The 20,427-nt window shown below is 46.9% G+C and overlaps 1 protein-coding gene across 1 annotated transcript in view; it reads left to right on the top strand.

The window, feature by feature from the left end:
• Positions 1–1,595: 1,595 nt before the first annotated feature.
• NDUFV2 (NADH:ubiquinone oxidoreductase core subunit V2) overlaps positions 1,596–20,427 on the top strand; it is a 40,003-nt gene continuing 21,171 nt past the window's right edge. The window contains exon 1 of the mRNA XM_016228447.3: positions 1,596–1,741. Coding sequence (XP_016083933.2) covers positions 1,670–1,741 — 72 coding nt within the window. The 5' untranslated portion in view covers positions 1,596–1,669. The remainder of the gene's footprint in view (positions 1,742–20,427) is intronic.

Below are 20,427 nucleotides of genomic sequence, written 5' to 3'. Positions count from 1 at the left end.
GGTAATCAGATTGTCCCACGTGGGGCTCACTGTCTCAAACTCCAGTTTACAGATGATGGAACTGAGGCAGAGAGAAGTTAAGTGACTTGCCCAAGGTCACACAGCAGACAAGTGGAAGAACCGGGATTAGAACAGAGAAGCAGCGTGGCTCAGTGGAAAGAACACAGGCTTGGGAGTCAGAGGTCGTGGGTTCTAATCCCGACTCGGCCACTTGTCAGCTGTGTGACTTGGGGCAAGTCACTTCACTTCTCTGTGCCTCAGTTACCTCATCTGGAAAATGGGGATTAAAACTGTGAGCCCCACGTGGCACAGCCTGATCACCTTGTATCTACCCAGTGCTTAGAACAGTGCTTGGCACATAGTAAGAGTTTAACAAATACCAAACCCACCCCCCATGATACAATGATTATTCTGATTAGTATAACTATTTGCACACAGGAAGAGCTCAATAAATTTGAATGCGGTGAGCCCCTTACTGTCCTCACCTCCTCACTGTCCCCCGTTCACACCTATCCTGCTGTCGACCCCTGGTCCATGTCCTCCCGCTGTCCTGGTACGTCCTCCCTCCTCACCTCCGCCAAACTCTCTTCCCCTCTTCAAAGCCCTACTGAGAGCTCACCTCCTCCAAGAGGCCTTCCCAGACTGAGCATCCCCTTTTCCCACTTCTGCCTCTCTACCCCCGCTTCACTTCCCCTCAGCTAAACCCCCTTTCCCCTCCGCTTTCCCTCTGCTCCTCCCCCTCTCCCTTCCCCTCCCCTCAGCACTGTGCTCATTTGTATAGATTTTTATTACCCTATTTATTTTGTTAATGAGGCATACATCTCCTTGATTCTATTTATCGTGATTATGTTGTCTTGCTTTTGTCCGTCTGTCTCCCCCGATTAGACTGTGAGCCCGTCACTGGGCAGGGATGGTTTCTATCTGTTGCTGAATTGTCCATTCCAAGCGCTTAGTCCAGTGCTTTGCACATAGTAAGCGCTCAATAAATACTACTGAATGAATGAGAGAAGCAGCGTGGCTCAGCGGAAAGAGCCTGGGCTTGGGAGTCAGAGGTCATGGGTTCGAATCCCACTCTGCCACTTAGCTGTGTGACTGTGGGCCAGTCACTTCCCTTCCTCTGTGCCTCAGTGACCTCATCTGTAAAATGGGGGATGAAGACTGGAGCCTCATGTGGGGACAACCTGATGACCCTGCATCTCCCCCCAGCGCTTAGAACAGTGTTCTGCACATAGGAAGCGCTTTAACAGATACCAACATTATGATGATGATGATTGATGAATGGATGAATGAATGAATGAATGAATGAATGAATGAATGAATGAATGAATGAATGAGTCCCTTAGGCCTGGCTGGGAAGGAGCAGTGGCCAAAGTCAATCTCAGCTCGCGGAGGCCGGGGAGGCATCGACCACTTCCGGGATGGATTGCTTTTCCTTAGGGCGGCCGTTGACATTGAGAGAACCTTAGCATCGCCTGGCGCGCGCGGAGGGGGGGGAGGGGCTTCGGAAGCGCGCGCCGAGCGTCCCCGGGCGCTTCCGAGCATCTCCGAGCGCTTCCGAGCGTCTCCGAGTGCCTCCGAGTGTCCCCGAGCGTCCCCGAGCGCCTCCGAGCGCTTCCGAGCGTCGGGCCTGCCGGAGGCCCAGCTCCTCAGGTCCTGACGGGGAGACGCCATGTTTCTGTGGTCGTCCGTCCGGGCCGGGGCGGCCGCCCTCTCCGCACTGCCCGGGCTGTCCGCCACCTGGGTAAGGAGCCCGCGGACCGAGTCGGTCTGGGGGTGGCCGGGGCGTCTCCGGCCGCCGGGGTCCGGGCCCGGGCCCGCCAGGGGAGGCGTCGCCGTGCGGGCGGCCCGTCAGGGCCAAGGACATGGCGGCCTGCAGCCGGGCTCGGGGCCCCGCAGGGGTCAGGGGTCAGGGGTCAAGGGTCAAGGGTCAGGGGTCGGGCCTGGGCTGGGGGCTACAGCTCGATTTCTTCTTATTCAGTCGCATTTCTTGAAGCAGCGTTGGCTCGGTGGGCAAGAGCCCAGGCTTGGAGCCAGAGGTCATGGGGTTCGAATCCCGGCCCTGCCACTTGTCAGCTGGGTGACTGTGGGCAAGTCACTTCTCTGGGCCTCAGTGACCTCGTCTGGAAAATGGGGATTAACCGTGAGCCTCAGGTGGGGCAACCTGATGACGCTGCATCTCCCTCAGCGCTTAGAACAGTGCTTCCACAAAGTAAGCACTTAAATTTCCAACATTATTAGTTCTTTATCGCAGAGAAGCAGCGTGGCTCAGTGGGAAGGAGCCCGGGGCTTGGGAGTCAGAGGTCATGGTTCGAATCCCGGATCAGCCACTTGTCAGCTGGGAGACTGGGGGCAAGATACTTGTCTGGGCCTCAGTGACCTCCTCTGGAAAATGGGGATGAAAACTGTGTAGCCTCACAGTGGGACAACCTGATGATCCCTGTATCTCCCCGCAGCGCTTAGGACTAGTGGTCTGCACGTAGGTAACCGCATAACAAATACCAACGTTATTATTCAGTCTGTGGGCCTCGTTCCCTCATCTGTAAAATGGTGATTCAACTGTGAAGCCACATGTGGGACAAACCTGATGACCCTGCATCTCCCTCAGCGCTATAGAAACATGCTCTGCACGATAGTAAATGCTTAACAAAATACCCAACATTATTAACATTTGTTATTCACTTCTCTATGCCTCAGTTACCTCATCTGCAAAATGGGATTAACAGTGAGCCTCACGTGGGACAACCTATGACCCTGGATCTACCCCAGCGCTTAGGACCAGTGCTGTGCACATAGTAAGCGCTTAACAGATACCAACATTGTTATTATTAATTCATTTAATCGTATTTATTGATCACTACTGTATGCAGAGCAGGGGCGTAGTGGAAAGAGCCGGGAGTCAGAAGTCGTGGTTTCAATCATATTTATTGAGCGCTTACTTTGTGCAGAGCAGTGGCTCAGTGGGAGTGCTTGCAGTCAGAGTGGTGAGTTCTAATCCCAGCTCTTGCCCCTATGAGCTGTGTGACTTTGGACAAGTCACTTCACTTCTCTGTGGCTCAGTGACCTCATCTGGAAAATGGGGATGAAGACTGTGAGCCCCACGTGGACAACCTGATGACCTGGTATCTATCCAGCACTTAGAACAGCTGTTTGGCACATAGTAAAGTGCTTAACAAATACCAAATCATTATTATTATTGCTAAGCGCTTGGAATGGACAATTTGGCAACGGACAATCTCTGCCCAACAACGGCCTCACGGTCAAACGGGGGGAGACCAGACAGCAAAACAAAACAAGCTTTCAGACATCAGTACTGTCAAAATAATTAAATGGAATCAAAGATCTATGCACATCATTAATAAATAGAGTAATAAAATAATATATAAATATGCACAAGTGCTTTGGGGAGGGGAAGGGGAAGAACAGAGGGAGGGAGTAGGGGGAATGGAGAGGGGGGAGGAGCAGAGGAAAGAGAGGCACAGTCTGGGAAGGCTCCTGGGGGGAGCGTGAGCTCTCAGTAGGGTTTTTGAAGAGGGGAAGAGAGTATGCGGAGTGAGGAGGGAGGGCATTCCAGGACAGCAGTAGATGTGGGCCAAGGGTCACGGCGGGACGAGGCGCGAATGAGGACCTTTTTATTAATGATGTGTATATATCCCTAATAGAGAAGCAGCATGGCTTAGTGAAAGAGCCTGGGCTGGAAGACGGGGGTCATTGTTCTAATCCTGACTCCACCACTTATCGCTGTGGACTTTGGGCAAGTCACTTCACTTCTCTGGACCTCAGTTACCTCATCTATAGAATGTGTACCCCACACATCCAGTCACCAACACCTGCCGGTTCTCCCCTTACAAAATCGGCCAAGATCCACCCTTTCCTCTACGTCCAAAACTGCTTTGTGCTGGTAGAAACTCTCATAAATCCCGCCTAGATATTGTGTCAGCCTCCTCTCTGATCTCCCCTTCCTCCTGTCTCTCCCCGCTCCAGTCTATTCTTCATTCTGCTGCCCGCCTCATCTTCCTGCAGAAACGCTCTGGGCACGTCACTCCCCTCCTTAAAATCCTCCAGTGGGTTGCCTATCAACCTCTGCACAAAAACAAAAACTTCTCACTCTGGGCTTCAAGGGCTCTCCATCTCCTTGCTCCTCCTACCTCTCCTCCTTCTCTCTTTCCACTGCCCACCCCATAGGCTCTGCTCCTCTGCTGCCCTCCTCCTCACCGTCCCCTGTTCTCGCCTATCCCGCCGTCGATCCCTGGGCCAAGTCCTCCCGTTGTCTTGGAATGCCCTCCCGCCTCACTTTTGCCAAACTCTCTTACCCTCTTCAAAGCCCTACTGAGAGCTCACCTCCTCCAGGAAGCCTTCCCAGACTCAGCCCCCCCTTTCTCTCTGCTCTCCCCCATCCTCTGCTCCTCACCCCTTTCCCTCCTCTCAACACTGTGCTTATTTGTATATATTATTTATTACCCTATTTTGTTAATGAGGTGTAGATCCCCTTGATTCTATTTATCTTGATAATGTTGTCTTGTTTTTGTTTTGTTCTGTTTTGCTCTGCTGTCTGTCTACCCCGTTTAGACTGTGAGCCCGTCATTGGGCAGGGATTTTCTCTATCTGTAGCTGATTTGTACATTCCAAACGTTTAGTACAGTGCTCTGCACATAGTAAGTGCTCAATAAAATGCTATTGAATGAATGAACAAAATGGTGATTTAAGACTGTGCAGCCCCATGTGGGACCAGCCTGATTACCTGTATCCTGCCCAGCACTTAGAACAGTGATTGCACAAAGTAATGCTTAAATGCCATTTTTTTAAAAAAATTCTATTTATAATGATGCTACTGTTGTCTGTTACTGCTTTGATGCCTGTCTCCCCCCCTTTCTAGACTGTGAGCCCGGTATGGGCAGGGATTGTCTCTGTTGCTGACTTGTGCTTCCCAAGCGCTTAGGTATAGTGCTCTGCTCACAGTGCTCAATAAATAGGTTTGAATGAATGAAATTGAATGACCCAGCCCGGGGGTCGCCAGGGCCAAGGAGCCACTCTTGGCCGTCGTGGGCCAAGAAAGTAAGGGGCCCAAACTCTGGGGAAGCAGCCGAGAGGCCCGGCTCACCCATCCCCCGCTTTGTGGCCTTGGGGTCACCCGCAGGGAAATGGGCTGTTGGAAGACGTTAGGTCTGGGCTCTCAGGTGGTGCAGAACATTTCAATTGATGGCGTTTACCGTGTGCGTGATAATTACGGTTTGTGTTACGCGCTTACTATGTGCAGGCATCGGCGCTTGGAAGATCACCATAGAACAGACTCTTCTAGTAATAATCATGTATTTGTTAAGCGCTTATTCATTCAATTCATTCAGTTGTATTTATTGAGAGTTTGCTACGTGCAGAGCCCTGTAGTAACGCTGGAAGAGGTACAACAGAACAATAATGGACACATTCCCTGCCCACACAAGCTTACAGGCTAGAGGGTTCTAATTCCGGCTCCATCACTTGTCTGCCGTGTGACCTTGGGCAAGTATTTTATCTTCTGTGCCCCAGTTCCTTCATCTGTAAAATGGGGATTAAGCCGGTGAGCCCTCTGTGGGACGAGGATTGTGTCCAACCCAATTATCTTCCATCTACCCCAGTGCGTAGGACAGTGCCTGGCACAGAGTAAGTCCTTAACAGGTACAATTGCAAAAAAAAGAAATGGGCTTGGGAGTCAGAGATTCTACACTGTGCCAAGCACTAGGATAGATACAAGATATCAGGTCTGAAGGGGCTAACAATCTAAGGAGGAAGAACAGGTACTGAATCCCCGTTTTGCAGATGAGGGAACTGAGGCCCAGAGAAGTTAAGTGACTTGCCCAAAGTCACACAGCAGACAAGTGGAGGAACCAGGATTAGAACCCAAGCCCTTCTGTCTTCCAGTGCTCCTTCTTCCCTACCTCATACATCCCCTTTTTCCATCTTTCTCCCTTCTCTCCCTTAACCTATTCTTCACCCTGGAGATGGGGATTTCTTAATGGGCTTTGAATAGGCTCATTGTTTACAGAGGGAGTCGAAAGGGGGAACAGAAGCCCCTTGGTGCCATCTGTGCAACTGTTGTGAACTCAGTGAAATTTGTTGATAATATGGTTCCTCACATTTTCTACATGGTTATGCTAACACTGTATTACCAAAGTGGCGTTGGGGTTCTGGAAGAAAGGAGACAGAGTGGATAGCAGCTGATATCCAAGCTTGACGTGACTTACCTCTGAGATGCCCTACCTCTATCATCTTATCTAGCCGTCAGGAGCCTCATATGCTTTAGACCAGGCAGTGCAGAAAATTTTGATTGACGGCGATTTACCGTGTGTTGTGACAATAATTACGGTTTTTGTTAAGCACTTACTGCGTGCCAGGCACCGAGTGCTTGGAAGAGTACCATACAACAGACTCTTCTAATAATAATAATGATATTGTTAAACACTTATTCGATTCATTCAGTCATATTTATTGAGAGCTTTCTGTGTGCAGAGCACTGTAGTAAGCACTTGGAAGAGTACAATAGAACAACAAATGGACACTTAGAGTGTTAAGTGAATAAAGTCAGTGTCAAGAACAGTGATTTTTAAACAGAGTGGTTCTGAGGCATGAATTCACCTCCCAACCACCTGCTCATTTATTCAGCAGTGATGACAAGTGTAGAACTACTCAAACTCCAAAGCCATCAAGTCCCAGAACTTAGCAATGCTTGTGGACAGTGGCTACGCTGAACCCCTTCAGCTCTGCGTGCCCAAGGCATTCATTCAGTCGTATTTATTGAGCACTTACTATGTGCAGAGCACTGTACTAAACGCTTGGAAAGTACAATTCAGCAACAAATAAAGACAGTCCCTGTTCCCACACCGGGTTTAGAGTCTAGAGACAGGGAGACAGTCATCAAAACAAGTTAACAGGTAACAGTATAAATAGAATTATAGGCATATCCAGATCAAAACAAGTAAACAAACATTGATATAAAATAGAATTATAGATATATACATAAGTGCTCTGGGGTATTTGTTTTGTCACCAGACTACTTGTTTTGTTTTGTTTTGCTTTGCTGTCTCTCTCCCCCGTTTAGACTGTGAGCCTGTTATTGGGCAGGGATTGTCTCTATATGTTGCTGGATTGTACATTCCAAGCGCTTACTACGTAGTAAGCGCTAAATAAATACTATTGAATGAATGAATAAATGAAAGGGAGCAAGTCTAGATGACGTGAAAGGGAGGGGAGCTGAGGAAAAGGGGGGCTTAGTCTGGGAAGGCCTCTTGGGAGGAGGTGCATCTTCAGTAGGGCTTTGAAGGGGCCAAGAGTCATTGTTTGGAGGTTTGAGGAGGGAGAGCGGTTCCAGGCCAGAGGTAGGATATTGGCCAGGGGTCGACGGCGGGACAGGCAAGGTTGAGCACAGTGAGAAGGTTAGCACCAGAGGAGCAAGTATGTGGGCTGGGATGTAGGAGAGAAGGAGATGAGGTAAGAAGGAGCGAGGTGATGGAGAGCTTTGAAGCAATAGTGAGGAGTTTTTGTTTTGATACAGAGGTTGATAGGTCAACAATGGAGATTTTTGAGAAGGGGGGTAACATGCCCTCAACGTTCAAAAAACAATTCAGGCAGCAGAGTGAAGTACGGACTGAAGTGGGGAGAGGCAGGGAGGTTGGGAGGTCAGAAAGGAGCCTGATGCGGCAACTGTATATATCTTCATCACCCTATTTATTTGTTTAATGAGATGTACATTACCCTGATTCTATTATTGCCATTGTTTTATGAGACGTTCTTCCCCTTGACTCTATTTATTGCACTGTTCTTGTCTGCCTGTCTCCCCCGATTAGACTGTAAGGCCCGTCGAAGGGCAGGGACTGTCTCTATCTGTTGCCGACTTGTACATTCCAAGTGCTTAGTACAGTGCTTCTGCACATAGTAAGCGCTCAATAAATACTATTGAATGAATGAAATGAACCCAGTTGGGATAGGATGAGTGATTGTGTACTAACGTAAGAGTCAGTTCTAGTTTGGCAGGGACCGTGTCTACCAATTCTGTTGTCTCTCCCAAGTGGTTAGTACACACAGAGTTAGTGCTCAATCAGTATCATAGATTGGTTGGACCACTTGTCTGCGGTGTGACCCGGGCAAGTCAGCTAATGTCTCTGTGCCTCGGTACCTCATCCTTAAAATGGAGATTAAGACTGTGAGCCCGTGTGGCACAGTGGACAGTGTCCACCGCTGATTAGCTTGTATCTTCCCTGGTGCTTAGAACAGTGCCTGGTAAATACTAAGCCCATAACGAATGCCATTACAAATAAAAAAAAAAGTGTTAGCCTGGGAAAACCTTAAGAAGGATGGAAGCTTTGGGATTCCTTTGGGAAGGGATTTATAAGGAAAGGAATGTGGCTCGGCAATGCCAGATGGAGAGTATATTCTGTGGGGTGTTGGGGGTGATGCTCCCTGGAGCAGATCGATGAGGGGGAAAGGGAGAAGATGAACTTGGAAGAGCAGGGCACTGTGGATCATCCCCCGTCCTGGAAACACTATCAAAACTTGGTTTCATTGACACCCACCTCTCCTGGTTCTCTTCCCTTTCTGGCTGCTCTTTTTAAGCCTATCCCCCAGGTACCTCCCCTGCCTCCCAACTCCTTACTAGGGATTCCTTTCTATTTGCACTATCCCTATTCTACTTCAGAGTTGTGACTCCGCACTACAATGTAAGCTTCATAAGGTGGGGCGGGGAACAAGCAGACCAACTCTATGTTGTGGTTCTCCCAAGCGCCTAGTACAGGGCTCCGCAAACAGTAACTCAGTAAATATGTTTGATTCCCTTGGAGAACTCACCTGTTCACACTGTTTCGTCAACTACCATCTCTACACCAATGACTCCCAAATTTACATCTCCAGCCCTGACCACTCCCCTTCTTTGCAATCTCCCATTTCCTCCCGCCTTCTGGATAACTCTACTTGGATATCTTGTTGTCACCTTAAACTCAGCATGTCCAAAACTGAACTTCTCATTTTTCCTTCCAAACTTTCTCTTTTCCTCCAGCTTCCCATCACTTTGACATCACCACCACCACCTTAAACTCAGCATGTCCAAAACTGAACTTCTCATTTTTCCTTCCAAACGTTCTCTCCCTCAGCTTTCCCATCACTTTGACATCACCACCACCACCTGCCTCGCAAGTCTGCAACTTTGGCATCCATTACTCATCTCTCTACTTCAATGCACATATTCTGTCAGTCACTAAATCTTGCCAGTCAGTGGTGTTTATGGAGCACTTACTGTGTGCAGAGCACTGTACTAAGCGCTTAGGAAAGCATTCATTCAGTAGTATTTATTGAGCACTTACTATATGCAGAGCACTCTACTAAACACTTGGAATGTACATTTCAGCAACAGATAGAGACAATCCCTGCCCAATGATGGGCTTACAGTCTAATCGGGGGAGACAGATGGAAAAAAACAAGATAATATAATCACGATGAATAGAATCAAGGGGATGTACACCTCATTAGCAAAATAAATAGGGTAATAAAAATATATACAAATGAGCACAGTGCTGAGGGGAGGGAAAGGGAGGGGGGAGGAGCAGAGGGGAAGGGGGCTTGGCTGAGGAGAGGTGAAGGGGGAAAGGGGGAGCGAGCAGAGGGAAAAGGGGAAGCTCAGTCTGGGAAGGCCTCTTGAAGGAGGTGAGCTCTCAGTATAAAACAGTGTAAAACATCAGAGTCAATAGATGAAATCCGTGCCACAAAGAGCTTAAAGTATACAGGGGGAGACAGACATTAAAGTAGACTAGGGGTAGGACAAATGGAGTGTAAGAATTTTTACAAAATAGTATTGTGTGCTGGGGACCAAAATGCTTAGAGGGTATGCAGCCAAGATTATAGTCAACAAAGAGAGGAGGGTGGCTAGAGGAAGTAAATGGCTGAGCCTGGGAATACTTCTTGGAGGAAGTGTGATTTTTAGGAGGGTTTTGAGGTCAGGATGAGATGAAAGTACAGAGAGTGGGTTGGTGTTAGAGGAATGGAATAATAATGGTGGTATTTGTTAAGCGCTTCCTATGTGCAAAGCACTGTTCTAACCGCTGGGGAGATCAAGCTGAACAGATGGCCCCATGTGGGACTCACAGTTTTAATCCTCTTTTTACAGATGAGGTAACTGAGGCACAGAGAAGTTAAGTGACTTGCCCACAGTCACACAGCTGGCAAGCGGAGCCAGGATTTTTGTGTGGTTGGTCATAGTAGTGGATCAGCGAAGTTAGGTAGGAGGGAGAGAGCTGATTGAGGTTCTTAAAGCAGATGGTAAGGAGTCTCTTGCACAGAAGGAGGCAATTCTGTATTTTTACCATAAAAACTCTTTGGATATACTACCAGAACGATTGCAGATGGTGTTGGGGCATTCTGGGAGAGATGCGTCCGTGGCGTCGCTACGGGTCGGAGACGATTCAACATCAAAAGACAAGAAAGGAGTCTCTGATGCGAAGATGGATGCCTTTTTGAGTAGGGAGATTTGGCCTGAATGGTTTTTCAGAAAAATGATCTGGCTGATAAAGTGAAGCATGGACTGAAGAGGGGAAAGATAGGATGCAGGGAGGTCAGTGCAGAGGCTGACCGGTAACCAGTATTGAGTACTTGTATCAGTGTGGTAGTTCGTATAGAAAGGGTGAATTCTAGAGATGTCATGAAGGTTGAACTGACAGGATTTGGTGACAGATATAATGAGGAAATATGAGTCGAGGATATTGCCAAGGTTATGGGCTGTGAGACAAGATATGGTGCTGTCTACAGTGTTAGGGAAGTCAGGAGGAGTTCAGGGTTTGAATGAGAAGATGAAAAGTTGTGTTTTGGACATGGCTAAGTTTGTCTCAGTGGGACTTCCAACTAGAGATGTCCAGAAGCCAGGAAGAAATAGGAGACTGCAGAAGAAGGGGAGAGCTAAAATCATCTTCTCTGGGAAGCCTTCCGACTAAGCTGTCAACGCCCCCTTATTTGCTGTCATACTTCTGTACCCATTTATTTAATTCCCTCCCCTAAGCACTTACTCATCCCCACCCCCGCTGTGTGTGTGCGCGGTGTGTGTTATAAGGAGGCCTATATACATATATGTATGTGAATATAAAACATATATACATACATATGCATACATTTATGCATATAGGTCTCCTTATACTCAGTTGCTTCCCTTATGTGTAATATAATATTGTCTCCCCACCTCGATTGTAAACTCCTTGAAGACAGTGATCGTCTCTATCAACTATTATACTTTACCAAGCTCATGGATAGTGTTTTGTATCGTGTTCAGTAAATGCCAGGAATTGATTGATTGGGGAAGAAGAAGTCTATCTGGTTTGAGGAAACCACTGAGTGAGCATCAAACTTGATGGTCAGGAGAGTGTTATATTGGAACAGAGGTTGAGAAGCAGCACTAATGGCTTGTGAGAGGAATGACTGAACAATCAATCAGTGGTATTTATGGAGCACTTACTCTGTGCCAAGCACTGTACTAGGCACATGGGGGAATGCAATACAGTAGAGTTGGTAGACACAACCTTTGCCCACAAGGAGTTTGCAGTCTAGAGGGGCAGACTGACAGAAGGGAGGGTGAATAGAAGAAATAAGGGCCTCCTAAGGGAAGGCTTCCTGGAGGAGATGTGATTTTATGAGGGCTTTGAAAATGGGAAGAGTTGATGGTCTGTTGGATGTGGGGACGGGAATGAGTTCCAGGCCAGAACAGAGACCTGGGCAAAGGGTCATTTGTGAATGATGTAGTCGAATGCTGATTTGTTTTGCCTTGAGAAGAATAAACTAGAAGCCCAATGACCAGTCAAGAGGCTGTTGCAAAAGTACCTTGGTATGAGGCGATGAGGATAGTTGTTGTAGGAGTGAAAATAAATCTGCTGGCTTCTGAAATATTGCAGAAAGGCAAAAACATTTGAAAGACTAAAAGATGTCTCCAAGATTTGAGCATAAGGGAGAAGGTGGGCGATGTTAGGAAGAGGAGAGAGTTTGAAAGAAAGTTCAGATTTGGACACTCAATTTTTTAATGGTATACCTTAAGCATTTACTATGTGCCAGGCCCAGTACTAAGCACTGGGTTAGGTAGATACAAGCTTGTCAGGTTGGACACACTCCCTGTCTCACATGAGGCTCACAGTCTTAATCCCCATTTTACAAAAGAGTTAACTGAGGCAAAGATAAATTAATAATAATGGTATTTATTAAGCACTATGTGCCAAGCACTGTTCTAAGCAATGGGATAGATACAAGGTTATCAGGTTGTCCCATGTGGGGCTTATAGTCTTAATCCCCATTTTGCCGATGAGGTAACAGAGGCACAGAGAAGTTAAGTGACTTGCCCAGAGTCACACAGCTGACAAGTGGCAGAGCCGGGATTAGAACTCATGACCTCCGACTCCCAAGCCCACGATCTTTCCACTAAGCCACGCTGCTTCTCTAAGTGACTTGCCCAAGGCCACACAGTAGATGAGTGGCGGAGCTGGGATTAGAACCCAGGTCCTTCTGATTCCCCGCTCCATGATCTATCCGCTGGTCATGCTGAGGTGAGGGCAGAGACAAAAAGAATTATGAGGCAGGATTTGAAATGTTCTTGTACCATTTACCACAAATAATTAAGCCAATTGAGTCTGTTATGAATACATGATATATTTTGTGCTGATTCTCAGAATTCCGTACTTAAAAGCTTGTAGTGTAATCCTGCTTAATTTAAACTCTAATGCTCTAGTAATTTTTTTGTTTTATGTAATTTGTATTTCTCTAGAGACTTTTTGTCAAATATTCTGCTTAAAACTATGAAGTTAGAGGGCATCCCATAAGTACTATCTGAATAAATTTGGTATTGTATAATCAATCATGGAATTTGAGTGCTTACTGCGTGCAGATCCCTACTAAGCACTTGGGAGAGTACAGTAGGCTGCAGACTGTACTCTACACTGTAAACTCATGGGCAGAGAAGGTGTCTACCAATTCTGTTTCATTGTTATATTCTATTCTCCCAAGTGTTTAGCACAGTGCTTTGCACACACTAAGTGCTCAATAAATATGATTGAGTTGGTAGACATAATCCCTGCTCATGAGGGGCTTACAATTTAGGGGAGGCACTCTTAGCCGAGGGGAGGAGTTTACTGCCTAAAGGACCTTGCTGGTGTTAGTCACGTAAAAACCCTGTAGAGGAATATTTGGACAGAGCAATCAATCAGCTGATGGTATCTGTGTGCAGAGCATTATACTGTGCACTTGGGAGAGTACAGTACAGCAGAGCTGGTAGACACATTCCCTACCCACAGTGAGCTTACTTTCTAGAGGGGGAGGCAGACATTATCCCCTTGATTCTATTTATTGCTATTGTTCTAGTATGTCCGTCTCCCCCGATTAGACTGTAAGCCCATCAAAGGGCAGGGACTGTCTCTATCTGTTACCGATTTGTACGTTCCAAGCACTTAGTACAGTGCTCTGCACATAGTAAGCACTCAATAAATACTATTGAATAACTCAATCGGCCGTGGATATGTACATCAGTGCCGTGGGGCTGAGGGCGGGGGGGGCAAATGTCAAATGCTGAAAGGGTACAGATCCAAGTGTGTTGGTGATGAGAAAAGGAGGGCTAAATTGGGGAAGACCTATTGGAGGAGATGTGAACTTAGGCTTTTAAGGTGGGAGAGTGGTGGTCTGGTGATAGGGATAGGGGTCAGCAGTAAGATAGACCAGATCAATCAATGGCAAGTGAGTCAGCTGATGCTAGAGGAGCAAACATGTGCAGGGTGGGTTATAGTAGGAGATCAGTGCAACAATGTCTAAGTTGAAAATTCAATCCTGTGAACTCCATTATCTTTGGGAGAAAGGTCATGGTTTTCAATTCATTCCTTTCTGTTATCATCAAACGGTATTGGAAAGTTGTGAAAGTTCCCATAGTTTATCTACCTATGAAATTGAAGTACCAACTGTATTGCAGTCACTGAGCACTTTGGCTTGGAGATGACCCGCAGGCATTGGGATCGAGAAGTTGGAGGATGGGGGGAGAGTGCAGGTTCTTCCGTTCTCTTTTCATCAGTAGGATTTATCGACTGTCCACTGGACATAGAGGATAGAATTGGCAAGAAGGAGATCTTTGTGATCTTGAGGGGGCTGTTTCCATGGGGTTGAAGAGGGTGGAAGCCAGACTGCAGTGAGCGAGGAAAGAATCAGAGAGCAAGTGGAAGACAAGAGGTGTAGACAACTTTTCTCAGGGAGTCGGGAAAGGATATGGTCAGAGGGAGATGGGGCAAAACTGGAGGGTGTTGGGCCAAGGAAAAGTTTTTGTTTTTTCTTTTAGAATAAGGCATGTTTGAAAAGTGTGGGTAAGGAGCCATTGGAATGTGAAGCCGTTGAAGGTGGTGTTCAGGGAGGGAAGAGGGGGGCAGTGTTTTGATAAGGTGCCAGGGGGTGAGTCAGAGGTGCAGGTGGAGGGGGTAGAATTTGAGAGAAGTGGGAAGATCTCCTCGTAAGATACAGCTGGTAAGGATAGGCAGGTCAAGTGGAGAGACATAGGCCAGAAGGTAGAAAAGGGAGTGTACTGATGACCTTTTTCTTCCAGGCACTCCCTTTTCTGCCTTCTGGCCTGTGCCTCTCCTTTTGACTTGCCTAATAAATCTACATGCTGATTACCATGCTCCTATCTTTCTTTTCTACCCGACATTTGCTTCGATTGACAAGGCTTTGAGTTAAGGAAGATATATGTGAGTCTAAACTTCAGGATCTGAAGATGATGCTCCAGGCAGTCTTCGCCACTGTCACTGTGTTCAAATAGAAATGAAGAGATGTGTGTGACTGATAATTCTTTGCAAATTGTGTGAATGGTAAAGACCGTCTGTTGCTGGGCTGTAGCATTTATCTCCAGTAACTGGTGCTGGTTTCAAATGTTGAGGTTACAGTCTTCATAAAGTCTTTGCTCCGAGAATCACCCTTTCCCTACCGTTGACCAGGTTGGTCTGCTTGCCGTCTCCAACATTCCCCATTGTGTTAAATTTATCTGAGGTTTGGCTTTGTTGCATCCTTAAGGTTTTTCTTCTGTTCTTGTATGTGGTCCAGTCAGTGACTTTGGCTATCCTGTCTGTCCCCTTCACATGCCTTTGAAGCAGCATGGCTTAGTGGAAAGAGCACAGGCTTGGGAGTCAGAGTTCATGAGTTCTTATCCCAGCTCCTCCACTTGTCAGCTGTGTGACCTTGGGCAAGTCACTTCACTTCTCTGTGCCTCAGTTACCTCATCTGTAAAATGGGGATGAAGACTGTGAGCCCTACATGGGACAACCTGATAACCTTGTATCTACCCCAGCGCTTAGAACAGTGTTTGGCACATAGTAAGCTCTTAACAAATACCAATACTATTATTATTATTATTATTATTATTATTATTATGTCTGACCCAGCAAAGATGAGATATATAAGCACAGTTTCATTGACAGTAGACGGACAGCATTCTATGACCTCATAATAATTATCATTATTATGGTATTTGTTAGTAATCATAATGATGATGGCATTAAAGTCCTTACTTGGTGCCAAGCATTGTTCTAAGCGCTTGCTATGTGCAAAACTACTGAGTTAAGTGTTGCACGTGGTACAATGTCAGCAGATTGGACAGAGTCCCTGTCCCACGTGATGTTCTCTGTCTGTGAGAAGGAGAACATGTATTTCTCCCCATTTTATAGATGAGGAAACTGAGACACAGAGAGTAAAGTGACTCGCCCAGGGTCACCTAGCAGGCACCTGGCAGAGTCGGGATTAGAACCCAGTTTCTCTGACTCCCAGGCCTGTGCTCTTTCCACCAGGCCACGCTGCTTCCTGCAATTCTTTTTAAATTCAGTTTTCTCCCTGTTAGTCTACCCTTGGGTCATTAAATAAAGTGCGGTCTAAATTGCAGAATTCAGGGCCCGTATAATATATTGTTGGTATTGGTTAAGCGCTTACTATGTGCATAGCACTGTTCTAAGCGCTGGGGGAGATACAGGGTCATCAGGTTGTCCCACGTGAGGCTCACAATGAATCCCCATTTTACAGATGAGGTAACTGAGGCACAGAGAAGTGAAATGACTTGCCCACAGTCACACAGCTGACAAGTGGCAGAGCCGGGAGTCGAACCCATGACCTCTGACTCCGAAGTCCAAGTTCTTTCCACTCAGCCACGCTGCTTCCCCGTATCACATGTGTGTAGTCTCTAGATACCACTCCATTTCTAGCAGGAACATGAGTGGCTGGGAAAAGAGAGTTCGAGTGATGCTGTGCCAACTACTTCCACTCCGAGCTGTTTGTCTAGGATCCTCCGTTGTTCCCCTTGGGAGGCTCCACCTTCAGCGTATTGGAGATCCTTAACTACGTGGCGCTTCATGGGTTCGGGACTGGTGGATAATCTTGATCATCTTGCAAAATAATAATAATGATGGTTCATTCAGTAGTATTTATTGAGCGCTTACTATGTTCAAAGCACTGTACATAGCGCTTGGAATGTACAATTCGGCAACAGATAGAGACAATCCCTGTCCATTGACGGGCTTACAGATGGTATTTAATAAGCGCTTACTCTGTGCCAAGCACTGTTCTAAGCACCGGGGGAGATACAAGGTAATCAGGTTGTCCCACGTGGGGCTCACCGTCGTGATCCCCATTTTACAGATGAGGTAACTGAGGCACCGAGAGGTTAAGTGACTTGACCCAAGTCACACAGTTGACAAGTGGCGGAGCCGGGATTAGAATCCAGGACCTCTGACTCCCAAGCCTGTGCTCTTCCCACTGAGCTGCGCTGCTACTCAACCTGATTATCTTGTATTTACTCCAGCTCTTAGAACAGTGCCTGGCATACAGTAAGCTCTTAAAAAAATACCATAAAATAAACCCCCAAAAAACCCGCACTGCAGAGAATCCTTTTAGATTTTTCTTGGCTCCTTCGAATTTCTATGAAATTGAGCAGAGAACTTGGAACATATCTTTTCTTCGCATTCCTTGGAAAATTGTCTAGATGCTTTGTAAATATTTATACCTGCTTCCTTCTAATTGTCTTAGCATAGCTTTTTTGCATGCAGTAGAAGCCCAGTGAGTACTAGTGACTGATTTTTCTTTCATTTGAAACACCTTTTGTGTACAGTATTATGAATCTTGTGTAACTTAGTGGAAAAGCCAAAAAAAAATTGACTGTTGCCTCAGGTTCCCTGTTTTTTTTTTGTTTTGTTTTGTTCCCCAGTCAATCATATTTATTGAGTACTTACTGTGTACAGAGCAGGTTCCAGCCCTTGCTAGTATTTGACTTTGGACAATTTATTGACTTCTTTTTGCCATCATTTTGGAGATTATCCATCCTTTACCAACCAACTTAAACATTCTCTGTAATATATGTATTCAACTAATATACCCAACCAGATCTCCTTGAACTCAGGGGCTTCATTCTTGGAGAATGTCCAGGTGCAAACACCACATTCGACACTTCTCGCAGACACATAAACTGTTCCTTCCAACAAATCAGAGATGCAGCATGGCTCAGTGGAAAGAGCATGGGCTGGGGAGTCAGAAGTCATGGGTTCTAATCCCGGCTCTGCCGCTTGTCAGCTGTGTGACTTTGGGCAAGTTACTTAACTTCTCTGGGCCTCAGTTCCCTCAACTGTAAAAATGTACAGATGTAAATGTAAAAAAATGTACAGTTCCCTCAACTGTAAAATGGGGGTGAAGACTGTGAGCCCCACGGGGGACAACCTGATCACCTTGTATCCTCCCCAGCGCTTAGAACAGTGCTTTGAACTTAACAAATGCCATCATTATTATTATTACAGCACGCTGTAGCCAAACAGGGTCAGACTGTTGAACATCTGTTCCCTAACTCTCTGGAGCTGTCTCATCCCAGATAGTGGCAGAACTGAGTGTAGAGTCCAGAGGTGGTCAGGCTGCAGCTCTTCTTCACTTGCTGTGCGGTTCGCACACGTACACTCAGTTATTCTTCCGTGAGCCGCAGCATTCCCCTGCAGTCTGCTCGCCGCCGCCCTGAAGCACAACCGGAGAGGGAGCTCACCGTCCCTCGGCCCCTGCTAGAGTCTCTCGGCACAGCCACTGGGAATGGAGACAGGGGATTCCACTGTAGACGGCACCACCACCCTCCCTGTCTCCCAATCCCATAACCTTACCACTATCCTCGACTCACCTCTGTCAATCAACCCACATATTTAGTCACTAAATCCTGTCGGTCCTATCTTCGTAACATCACCAAAATCTGCCCTTTCCTTTCCGTCCAAACTACAACTGCTGATCCAAGCACCATCTTATCCCGCCTCGACTACTGCGACTACCTCCTCACTGACCCCGCTGCCTCTGACTCCCCCGCTTCCTCAAGAACCTCCAGTGGTTGCCCATCTTCCTCCGCATCGAAAAGTAACTCCTACCCATTGCCTTTAAAGCACTTCGTCGGCTTCGCCCCCTCCTACCTTACCTTGCTGATTTCCTACTACAACTCAGCCCACTCACTTCGCTCCTGTAATGCCAGTGTGCTCCCTGGGCCTCTACCTCGTCTGCCTCTCCACTGAACCTTGTCCATGTTCTTCCTCTGGCTTGGAACTCCCTCCCCCTTCATATAATAATAATAATGTTGGTATTTGTTAAGCGCTTACTATGGGCAGAGCACTGTTCTAAGCGCTGGGGTAGATACAGAGTAATCAGGTTGCCCCACGTGAGGCTCACAGTTAATCCCCATTTTACAGATGAGGTATCTGAGGCACAGAGAAGTGAAGTGACTTGCCCACAGTCACACTGCTGACAAGTGGTAGAGCCGGAATTCGAACCCTTGACCTCTGACTCCCAAGCACGGGTTCTTTCCACTGAGCCATGCTGCTTATCAAGCCACCACTTTCCCTACTTTCCAAATCTTATTAATGTCACATCTCTACAAGAGGCCTTCCCCAACTAAGCCTTCAATCAGTCCATTGTATTTATTGAATACTTACTGTGCGGGGAGCACCAACTAAGCACTTGGGAGAGTACAATATAACAGAGTTGGCACGTTTCCTGTCCACAGTGAGCTTACAGTCTAATGGGGGAGCCTTCATCTCCCCTACTCCCTCTCCTTCTGCGTCACCTGTGCACCAGGATCTGTCCCCTTTAAGCACCTGATATTCACCGCGTCCTTCCTCCTGTCAGCACTTTTGTACATCTTCATAATTTATTTTAATTTGTCTCCCGCTCTAGTCTGTAAACTTCTTATGGGCAGGGAACATGTCTACCATCTCTGATGTATATTAATCTCCATCTGCTTAGCACAGTGCTCTGCAGACAGTAAGAGCTCAATAAATACCACTGACTGACTGGGGCAGGATGGGAGCAGCCGTTGCTGTGGATGCCAGTGCCGTTGAACTGAGGTGCTGTTCTGCTCCCCTCTTTTCCTCGTGCCCCCTTTCCTCAGTTGGGGTGACGGCAGGGAGAAGCGGCGTGGCTTAGAGGAAAGAGCATGGACCTGGACGTCGGAGGATCGAGACTCTGGTACTTGCTCTGACACATGCCTGGCTGTGTATGAACTTGGGCAGGTCACTTCTCGGTGCCTCAGTCACTCATCTGTAAAATGGGGATTTAATAATAATGTTGGTATTCATTAAGCGCTTACTATGTGCAGAGCACTGTTCTAAGCGCTGGGGTAGATACAGGCTAATCAGGTTGTCCCACGTGAGGCTCACAGTTAATCCCCATTTTGCAAATGAGGTAACTGAGGCACAAAGAAGTTAAGTGACTTGCCCACAGTCACACAGCTGACAAGTGGCAGAGCTGGGAGTCGAACTCATGACCTCTGACTCCGAAGCCCAGGCTCTTTCCACTGAGCCACGCTGCTTTATATGGGGCAGAGACTGTCTGAGATGATTGTATCTACTCCAGGGTTTAGTACAGTACTGTGCACTTAGTAAATGCTTAATAAATACCACAGTTTTTGTTATTAATTAGGATGGAGGGGGCAGGAGGACATGATGGGGTGCCAGGGCTGATCCCCAGAAAACCCACCCTCAGCCTGGCGGACAGAGCGGGGCAAGGGGGTGTCTAGGAGGGAGGTTTTCCTCCTGTACTTCTTTTATTAGGTATTACTGGATTCTAATTTGTCAAAGTTTATTAGCTTAATTTGTTTAAACCTCCTAAATTGTCATTGACCACTTAGACAGCTGAACTTTATGGGTAGTCATGGCAATTAAAAGAGATAAGATATTTTTATTTCGCATTCTTAGCTGAACTTTGTTGACCTGCTAGATTGTAAGGTGGAGGGTGGAGAGAGCATGTCTAGAAATTCCGTTGTACCCTCGCAAATGCCTTTTACAGCACACTGCATATGGAAAGAGATCAATAAATTATAATGGTAGAAAATATATGTTTCCAAAAGAGGTCACATTAAGAAAGCACATCATCCCTATCGAACTCACCCAAGCACTTAGTATAGGGTTATGC

The sequence above is a fragment of the Ornithorhynchus anatinus genome, chromosome 5, assembly GCF_004115215.2.
Source record: "Ornithorhynchus anatinus isolate Pmale09 chromosome 5, mOrnAna1.pri.v4, whole genome shotgun sequence".
Classification (NCBI taxonomy): domain Eukaryota; kingdom Metazoa; phylum Chordata; class Mammalia; order Monotremata; family Ornithorhynchidae; genus Ornithorhynchus; species Ornithorhynchus anatinus.
Note: the sequence above shows the minus strand (reverse complement) of the source record. Positions and strands in the feature narration are given on the sequence as shown.